This window comes from Helianthus annuus, chromosome 2, assembly GCF_002127325.2.
Source record: "Helianthus annuus cultivar XRQ/B chromosome 2, HanXRQr2.0-SUNRISE, whole genome shotgun sequence".
NCBI lineage: Eukaryota > Viridiplantae > Streptophyta > Magnoliopsida > Asterales > Asteraceae > Helianthus > Helianthus annuus.
Genome location: NC_035434.2, coordinates 33,061,719 through 33,072,654, shown reverse-complemented (window position 1 = coordinate 33,072,654; position 10,936 = coordinate 33,061,719). Strand labels below are relative to the sequence as shown.

Genomic DNA, 10,936 nt, shown 5'->3' with positions numbered 1-10,936 from the left:
ACAAATCGGTTAGTTTTTTTGTTTTTTTTTACCAAATCAACAAAATAACTTTTTATTTCTTTTTTTTTATGCAATTTTTTTTTTTTTAAATTTCATAACTTGTTACCATTATTCGTTATTGGGCTGGGTTGAGCTAAATAATATTGGACTAAAATTGTAATTGGATTGGTTAAATTAAATAACCAATATTCGGTTTATTCAATTTATTCGATTCCACCCATAATCAGATATCTAAAAACCAAACACCCAATTCCGTTTCAACCGAAAACCTAATGTGAACACTGGTTCCGTTTTAAACGATTTCGGTTTGTTCGATTTTCAATTTTAAACAAACACCCTAATCATTAGAGTTAGAATGGATGAAATGAAGAAAATTAGCCTTTGATTGACGATGAACACTCTCGACCTACCTAACAATTACCAATACCAATAGTGGAGGCCCATGCATTCGACCCATTAGAAGTGCTAAATTTGAAGCCAACTCTGTGAGATCCTTAAGTGATTAAGGTCAACATCTTATGGCCTTATGGGTCGGCTCTATGAGTCCAACGTGAAGCCCAATTGTGAGCTAAGGGCCCAACAAGCACATTTCATCTCATATATAGAACCTCCTTTTGAACTTCTATTTATTGGGCTAATGAAACTAAACAAAGCTATTAATTTATCTCTCTACAACTAATTATATTTTTTCACACCGATTATCAACCCAAACTAAATCACTATTTTTTCAAACAAATAGAACTTATGATAAGTCTTTATATAAAGTTTCACTTATCGAGCTCAAAAGGTTTGCAAACTTAAACAAAACTATTATTTAGATATTTTAATCTAATACACTAAGTATATAGAGAAAAGATCAAATAACTTTATATAAAGTTTCACTTATCGAGCTCAAAAGGTTTGCAAACTTAAACAAAACTATTATTTAGATATTTTAATCTAATACACTAAGTATATAGAGAAAAGATCAAATAAGAAGTTTAATTTGGATAGGAAGGATAGGAAGTAATAAAAGGAGGACATGTGGCAAAGTTGAAAAAAACATAAGGAGAGACATTTCAGTCAAAACTCATCATCTTCAAAAAAACCCAGCATCTGCAATTCATTTCTCTTCCCCGTATACTCAAATCCACCATTTTCAAAACTATAAACTACCACGTCACCATCTCCACCTCAACCACCACCAACGATCGTCACCATCTTGTCGGAAACTAGATCTGAAACCACCACCACCTTCAACCACCTGTTGTGTTTTTCAGATCTGAAGCCACCATTCCACCGCCACCGCTCCACCGCAACAAGTTTCCCCATGGTGTGTCGGAGTTCTTTCTCCGTCCACCTTCGATAATCGGAGTTCTTTTGTAAGTTGTATTATTTTTTTATTTTCATTGCGTTTTAGGTTATGAAACCTCAATTGTGTTTTCCACCTCATTATGTTTTAGTTAGAGTTCTTTTCATTTTTGTACTTAATGTTAAAGCAGAGGCATGTCCATGATAAAATAGAAGGGTGATCATGTTGGAACAAAGACATGACCACGTTAAAACCCATTGTGTTTTAGAACCTACAGTGCAAAAAAACATGGTCATGCTAAGACAGAGGCATGATCATGTTGGAACTAAGGCATACCCTTATTAAAATTACATTGCTTTTAGAACCTATGTTAAAACTCTATTGCTTTTTAGAACATACAGTGTAAAATATTGATTTTAAGTTCCAGTGACAACCTGGAGTGTAAAGAACATGATCATGCTAAAATAGAAGCATGGTCATGTTGGAACAAAAGCATGACCATGTTAAAACATAAACATGGCCATGTTAACACTCCATTGCTGGACCTCCTGTGCAAAATATTGATTTTGGGTGTCTTGCGTTTTTATAAGCAAAGAACATGATCATGCTAAAATAGAAGCATGGTCATGTTGGAACAAAAGTATGACCATGTTAAAACATAAACATGTGCATGTTAAAACTTCATTGCTTTTTAGAACCTCCTGTGCAAAATATTTATTTTGGGTGTCATTGTGTTTTACAAGCAAAGAACATGATCATGCTAAAATAGAAGCATGGTCATGTTGGAACAAAAGCATGACCATATTAAAACATAAACATGACCATGTTAAAACCCCATTGCTTTTTAGAACCTCCTATGTAAAATATTGATTTTGGGTGGCATTGCATTTTAGAACTGGAGTGTAAAAGAACATGATCATGTTAAAATGGAAGCATGACATGTTGGAATAAAGACATTACCATGTTAAAACATCAACATAACCATGTTAAAACCCATTGCGTTTTAGAACCTGGGGTGAAATAACACATATCATGCTAAAACATAAGCATGATCATGTTGGAACAGAGGCATGACCATGTCAAAATTAAGGCACAACCATGTTAAAACAGAAGTATGACTGTGTTAAAACAAAGGCATGACCATGTTAAAAGAGAAACATGACCATATTAAACCCATTGTGTTTTAGTAAAATTTGAGTGCAAATAACATGATCATGCTAAAACATACACATGATCATGTTAGAATAGAGGCATGACCATGTTAAAACATAAATACGACCATATGAAACTCAACTGCGTTTTAGAACCTGGGTTATTTTGTGTTGTCTATGCATTGCGTTTTACGCATCTGAGTTTATTTTTTTTTCAAAAGTATAGCCCGTTTTAAAGATAAAAAAACGCTCGTTTTATGGTGCAATTTTTATAAAAAAATATTATTGTATGGAAAAATTATTAACGTTTTAAAAATGCTGAAAAATTGGAGGAGAGGGAAACTATTGAATTGGATGGATTAGAACACCCTCAAACTAACTCACACGCTTTTTTTTTGTTCAATTTCACCCATTTAATCTTAGCCATTGATTACTTAATAGATGATCAAGATTACTTCCTAGTCTTCCCACCAAAATAAACTTCCTAATATATCCGGATCATAAGTATATATATTTTGAAATGGGTTTTTTATGTTTCTTTTATAAGGCCCAATTTCCTATGCTTATATAAATTATTCTACTAATCTATACACCATTTATACAATGGTTTATATTCCTTTTGATGTGGTAATGTTTGAGAATTTAACGAAGCTCAATGCTAAAGCGATTCATCGCTTCAAATGTGTATCAAGAGAATCGTGTGACGGGCTATCGTCATTTGAGTTTGGGTGGAATCATGTTATATATGCTGAAAATTATCTTGTAATATAGTATTGCTTTATATTCGTTACATTTGAATAAAATTAGTATTTGACCAACATTGTTCTTATTAATTTAAAAGTTTTGTCTTTTATGGATTAAGGAATCTCTTCGAGATGAAGGCTTCTGTAACAAAAGTAATGAAGAATTTTGGTCTCGTGAACTGTTTCAGAAGTATAACTTTGAAGATGAGTCAAGTATCCCGGATAACACAACTAAAAATCAATCGAAGATTATTGAGGATGTGCAGAAGAATGAAAATGACAAACGCACTATTAGTGAAGTGTACGATGTTGATGCTTCATTGTCTTGCTCTTTATCAAAACGTAGATTGAACATAGCCAATCTTGGTGATAAAGATTATTCTTGAATTTTCAGGCGTTCATATTTTGACCATCAATTCTTACTTTGATATCAGAATTATGCATCATTAATAACTAATAAAATAAAACAATCCGTAGTAGATACCACGGGCAATAACCTAGTAAGTATATATATTTAAGCAATAACTTTTATCATCTAGAAAATTATAATAAAATAAGCAAAATAATATATAATTACATGATAAAAAATAAATTTAAATGTGTGTATATAAAAAATTAAAGATACATATAATCCCATAAATAAATAACAAACAATCTTGTAATTTAAATAAACGAAACTCAAGCAGTCAAGCTCAAACGTGCTTGTGCACGACTCGTTCAGGCCTAACAAGTTCCATTTCTATCGTATTATACACACACGTGGAATCAATGGATCATCACATACTATTTTTTAACATTAAAACCATGACGCTTTTCATATAAGGATTTTGACGTTATCTTATTTAAGATCATATCAAAATCATATCTTATTAAAGATTGCCACCGTCTGACACCTTAGTCTCAACGTGTCATTAAAAGACATTTTATGTCACATATATATACGTGTCTACAAAGTGCACAAAGAAACTTTAATCTTCTATCTTCTATACCATTGTTGGAGAAAGATGAATACATCAAAGGTATGCAACTATAAACTTAGTCTTTTAATTTTGTTATTATTATTTGTCTTTCACTTCACTTTCACTATTTTGGCAACTATATTCTTGTTTGTTCAAATATTTGTTAAAAGTACTGACTTGACTTTATATTTTTGGTCAATTCCATTTTTCTTTTAATTCCTTTTTCTCTATATTTCCTTAATTATATTTTTGTTTGGTTTTACATGTTATTGGCGTGGTCTTTGCTGGATTTGCATTGGGCTTCTACATCAAGTAATATTGGGAACTATATCAAGTGGGCTTAGGAGCTAAATGGGCTTAGGAGCTGGCTTAGGAGCTAAATGGGCTTAGGAGCTGCATGGAAAAGGAGGTCCAGTCCACTACGGATGTTCGCTTGATCAGTTTGAAGTCCAGATCTATTTAAAGCTTTGTGAAGATATTTCCACACCTAACTCAATCATTTGTGTGGTTATCTTTCACTCGTTGTTCTCTTTGTTCTCTTAGGCGATTAGGGTTTTGTTTCAGTGAATCTCTTTGGTTCATTTTTGAGTTGTTATTCCCTTGTTGTTGTCTAAGCAGATTATCATATTGATAATCTGCAAGTGAGGATTATTTTGTGAGTGATTGTTTGAGTTCATCATGTTCAGTTGTATAGATTTTATCTGGGTTAATAAATCTTGGTTTGGGTAGATCTGTCTCTGGTTTACCATTTTTCACATGGTATCAGAGCTTTCATAAGCTCTTGGGTGTTTCGTTATTCCGCTGTGAGTTCTTGAGTTGGATCTGACTTAGATCGGTGTTTTTGTCTTCGATCTAGTGGTTTTCTGGTTGTATTCTTCTCCGATCATTTCTTGGTGCTGATCTGTAGATTCACGTTGGTCTTTGTAACCCTAGAAGGTTACAAAGCAAACTGACTGAATCTTTATTGCTGATTGTCTTCTAATCAGTTCTTGTAGCCCTAAGTGAAGGCTGCAAGACTGATTCTCAAGGTTTTCGCACCCTCGGTGAGATCGTTCTTTATTCCTCTCTTTTATTTTCTGTCTTGCATTTTAGGCATCTTGATTACCGGACTAGTTGGGCCGGTTTGTTGTTTTGGGACACAGACAGGGTACAGTCTGTTGCATCTGTGTGTTGTTGCTGTTTGACTGATTGTTGTTTTCTTGCTCTTGATTGTGTATATTTCTGATTTGTTTGTTTCTTGATCGTCTGATATTTTCTCATGGCTGATTTGGTAAATCTGTTTGGTGAAACTTTGGTTAGTAAGTTGGAACCTGATAATCCTTTGTATTTGCATGCTAGTGACTCTACTACTCTAACTGTGATTGGTATTAAACTTAAAGGTACTGAGAATTACACTGTGTGGGCAAATGCTATGATTTTAGCATTGAGAGTCAAGAACAAGGTTGGATTTATTGATGGAACTTTTGAAAAACCTGTGGATAATCCTGTTCTTGAAACTCAATGGGAACGGTGTAATTCTGTAGTACTTACATGGATTCTGAATTCAGTTTCAGAAGAATTGTATTTGGGACATGTTTACTCCAAGTCAGCAGCAGAGGTTTGGAAAGAACTTAGGGATACATATGATAAAATTGATGGGTCAGTTGTGTTTGATCTATATCAAAAAATTAATTCATTCAAGCAAAATAGTTTAACTGTGGCTGAGTATTATCACAAGTTAAATATAATGTGGAAACAATTAGATCAAATATTGCAAATACCTGTCTGTACATGCAATGCTTCAACTCAGTTTAATAGTTTTAATCATTTAATCAAGTTGATGCAGTTTTTGATGGGTCTTGACAATGTATATCAGACTGTTAGGACTAACTTGCTTATTAGGGAACCTCTCCCTAGTCTGCAAGATGCTTTTTCTATTGTGTCCAGAGAAGAGTCTCATAGGAATTCAAATGTGTCTGCAACTAATGATAGGTCTGTTGGGTTGTTTGCTAAAGCTAATTCTGTTGTTGAAAATAAAAAGAAGAATATTAAAACTTCTAATCAGAATTTAAAATGTACAAATTGTAATAAGAATGGGCATACAATAGAGAAATGTTTTGAGTTGATAGGATATCCCTCTTGGATGAAACCTCCAAGAGGGAATCAAAGTAAAAAGAGTAGTTCAAGTAACAATGCATGTGTTGATGATTCTAGTGTGCCTGTTACTTCTTTGACTTCTGATCAGTTGACTAAGTTGCTTAGTTTAATTAAGGACAGGGCACCTGAAACCTCTCAAAGCTGCAATGTTTCAGGTGGGTTTATGTGTTCTAATGTGTTTAGTAGTCCTGTTTATTCTTTTGGCTATGATGTGGGGAAGGGATCAGGTTGGATTATTGACTCAGGGGCTAATAATCATATGGTAAAATCTGAAGCTAATTTAAGCAATTTTATTGATGTTTCTGAGTTAAAAATACAAGTGAAACATCCTAATGGTACAAAGGCCTATGTAACCAAGATAGGATCTTTTAAACTTGCTGAAGGTGTGGTTTTACATGATGTATTTGTTGTCCCTGAGTATAGTGTTAATCTGATTTCTGTACACAAGTTGGCTAGAGATAATAAATTGTTTATTGGGTTTGATGAACATAAGTGTTATATACAGGATTTGTTAACCAAGAAAATCCTGGTGATTGGTAGTCAGCTTGAAGGACTATATTTCTGTGGTAATACTGTTGTGTCTAATGTGTCTAAGTTTGATGCTTCTTTGTATAAGTTGTGGCATGCTAGGCTTGGGCATCCTGCTGATCAAGCCATGAGAATGTTTAAGGATACTTTAAACATTCATTCAAGGCCTGATCATGGACCCTGTGATGTGTGTCATAGGGCCAAGCAGCACCGGGAGCCTTTTCCATTAAGTGAACATAAAAGTACTCAGTTGGGAGAACTTGTTCACTTGGATGTATGGGGTCCTTACAAGGTTGCTAGCAGGGATGGTCATAAGTATTTTCTGACCATTGTAGATGACTATTCCAGGGCGGTTTGGGTGTATCTTATGAAGAACAAAACTGAAGTTTTTGAAAACATAAAAGGATTTGTTAACATTGTCAAAACTCAGTTTCATAAAACTGTTAAGTGTTTTAGGTCTGATAATGGTTCTGAATTTGTAAATAATCACATGAAAGTATTTTGTAATGAACATGGGATTGTCCATCAGACTTCCTGTGCTTATACTCCTCAACAAAATGGAATTGTTGAGAGAAAGCACAGGCACTTATTGAATGTTACTAGAGCTTTGTTATTTGAAAGTAACTTGCCTGTAAGATTTTGGCATGAATGTGTGTTAACTTCTGCTTATCTTATTAATAGGACACCCTCATCTGTGCTTGCTGGAAAAACCCCATATGAGCTTGTATACAAATTCAAACCCTTCTTAGATCACTTGAAAGTGTTTGGTTGCCTGTGTTTTTGTACAGTTTTAAATGAACATGATAAATTGAATAGTAGGGTAGAAAAATGTGTCTTTATTGGGTATTCATTGGATAAAAAGGGATATAAATTGTTTAGTCTTGATTCAAGGACTATAGTTTTTTCAAGAGACGTGAAATTCTATGAGTCTGTTTTTCCTTTCAAAGAACAATCAATTTTTAAAAGTTATGATTCTAATCCCATTAAAGACATCAATACTCTTAATTTTTTTGACTTGTATGAAAACACTGAGCATAATCATTTTCAATCTGTGGATGACCCCGATGATGAAAGAAGGGTTAGAGGTGAGGCTGATGTGAGAACACAGGAGGCTCAGCAGTCGGTGAATCTTGATAACCCTACTGTCATGGCTGATGAACAGCAGACTAGTGAGGTTCAAGGTTCACCTGACATGGCAGACCCGGTGAGTATCACAGATGAAGCTCAGTTACCTTCTGAGGGAGACACAGAATGCTCAGCATCTCCGGTGGTTCCTAGAAGGTCCACAAGAGTGTCAAACTTTCCAAAGAAATTGAATGATTTTGTTGTTGATAGTAAAGTCAAATATGGCATTGAAAAGATTGTAAATTTTGCTAAGCTTACTTGTGAAAATAAATGCTTTGCCTCTAGTCTTTCTAAAACAATTGAACCTAAACATTTTAATGAGGCTATCAAAGATCCTAATTGGGTTTCTGCAATGAATGATGAAATTCAAGCTTTGCATAGAAACCATACTTGGGATGTGGTTGATAGACCTAAGAATAGGAATATTGTTGGGTGCAAATGGATTTATAAAATAAAATATAAGGCATCTGGTGAGATAGAAAGATATAAAGCTAGGCTTGTTGCTAAAGGGTTTAGTCAAAAAGAGGGTATTGATTATGAGGAGACTTTTTCTCCTGTAGTCAAGCTTGTTACTGTTCGATGCATTGTTGCTTTAGCTGTTCAAAATAACTGGAATTTGTATCAATTAGATGTTAATAATGCATTTTTATATGGTGACTTGAATGAGGATGTTTATATGTTTTTACCTGAAGGATATGAAGACAGTGATAAATCTAAAGTATGTAAGTTGAATAAGTCTTTATATGGGCTAAAGCAGGCCCCTCGGATGTGGAATGAAAAACTTGTGGGAGTTTTACTTAATACTGGGTTTGTTCAAAGCAAATGTGATACATCCCTATTTGTTAAAAATACTGATAATGTATTTGTTGTGCTGTTAGTTTATGTTGATGATATAGTAGTTACTGGTAACTCTATGTCTGAAATTGAAAAAGTAAAACAAAGCCTAAAAACTCAGTTTTTGATTAAAGATCTAGGGCTGTTACAATATTTTTTAGGTATAGAGGTTTTAACTTGTGATGAAGGGTTATGTCTGTCACAACGGAAGTATTGTACTGACCTTTTGACTGAATATGGAATGCTTGGATGCAAACCTGTAAGTGTTCCTATTGATCAAAGTCATGTTGTCAATGCTTTACTTGAAAATAACTCTGGTCCTTTACAAAATATAACTGGGTATCAACAGTTAGTAGGAAAACTTATATACCTTTCTCACACTAGGCCTGATATTTCATATACTGTTCATATTTTGAGTCAATTCATGCATAGTCCTACTGAAGGACATCTAAAACTTGCTTTCCATTTATTGAGATATCTAAAGTCTGCTCCTGGAAAAGGGTTAATATTTCGTAAGAGCAGATCTTTTAATTTGACTGTTTTTTGCTGATTCTGACTGGGCCAAGTGCTTGGTGTCCAGGAAATCTGTTACTGGGTTTTGTGTGTTTCTTGGTAACTCTTTAGTATCTTGGAAAAGTAAGAAGCAGACAACTGTGTCAAGATCTTCAGCTGAAGCTGAATACAGGTCTATGTGTGCGGCTGCGTGTGAGTCTATTTGGTTAAAAAATTTTCTTAGTGAGTTAGAGGTCAATGTAGAAGTTCCTATTAAACTGTTCTGTGATAATACTGCTGCTATTTCTATAGCAGCAAACCCAGTTTTCCATGATCGAACCAAACATTTTGAATTAGATCTATTTTTTCTAAGAGACTTGATTTCTAAAGGGACTGTAAAGTGTGTTGGTATAAAATCTGAAATGCAAATAGCTGATGTCTTTACAAAAGGGGTTTTGGTTAAAGATCATCAGAGTTTGTGTGAAAAATTACAGTTGTATGACATGTTTAGATAATGGAATTGTGGGGGGGTGTTAAAAGTACTGACTTGACTTTATATTTTTGGTCAATTCCATTTTTCTTTTAATTCCTTTTTCTCTATATTTCCTTAATTATATTTTTGTTTGGTTTTACATGTTATTGGCGTGGTCTTTGCTGGATTTGCATTGGGCTTCTACATCAAGTAATATTGGGAACTATATCAAGTGGGCTTAGGAGCTAAATGGGCTTAGGAGCTGGCTTAGGAGCTAAATGGGCTTAGGAGCTGCATGGAAAAGGAGGTCCAGTCCACTACGGATGTTCGCTTGATCAGTTTGAAGTCCAGATCTATTTAAAGCTTTGTGAAGATATTTCCACACCTAACTCAATCATTTGTGTGGTTATCTTTCACTCGTTGTTCTCTTTGTTCTCTTAGGCGATTAGGGTTTTGTTTCAGTGAATCTCTTTGGTTCATTTTTGAGTTGTTATTCCCTTGTTGTTGTCTAAGCAGATTATCATATTGATAATCTGCAAGTGAGGATTATTTTGTGAGTGATTGTTTGAGTTCATCTTGTTCAGTTGTATAGATTTTATCTGGGTTAATAAATCTTGGTTTGGGTAGATCTGTCTCTGGTTTACCATTTTTCACAATATTGTGAACAGGGAAGTGAACGAATAAACGAGGAAGGAAATGTGGAAATCAAGGTGGATTCGGTGGATTACCGGTCACCGGCCGGATACGATAAGGACGATAAGCCGGTGAAAGAGAAGGTGGAAGTTACTCATGTCATTGATCCTAAAACTCAAGATCCTGCAAGTAATTATGCGAACCCGGGTGAGGCGTTGTCGAGCCGAGTCAACTCGGCTAAACCCTCCACTAGTAAGCAAGAAAAGTAACAGTACGTGTTTGAATGTTGTATTATGAGTGATATTTTTCTCTGAATAAATTAACCAACTATTATGAAAGGGTTATGTAACAAACGTGTTTGGGTGATTTGGGTTGTAAGCATTCAAATGAACTTTTAGTTTTTTTATTAGTTATATAATTTTTTTATTAGTTATATGACTGTTCCTCGAGGGTATATTATCCTCGTGGTTAAATAAATGATTTGTGTCATAATCAAAAGGTGTTTGAAAGTTTAAATGACTTAGGATTGAGTATTGTTGTATTTAACCTATAAAATCCAGAATTTACTTTGG

The 10,936-nt window shown here is 34.2% G+C and overlaps 1 protein-coding gene across 1 annotated transcript; it reads left to right on the top strand.

Moving 5' to 3' along the window:
* The first annotated feature begins 4,066 nt into the window (after positions 1-4,066).
* On the top strand, positions 4,067-10,713 carry LOC110886233. Its single transcript, XM_022134009.2, has 2 exons — positions 4,067-4,204; positions 10,400-10,713. The coding sequence occupies exons 1-2, from the start codon at positions 4,190-4,192 to the stop codon at positions 10,631-10,633; spliced, it is 249 nt and encodes an 82-aa protein (XP_021989701.1). The 5' UTR covers positions 4,067-4,189; the 3' UTR covers positions 10,634-10,713.
* The last annotated feature ends 223 nt before the right edge of the window (positions 10,714-10,936 follow it).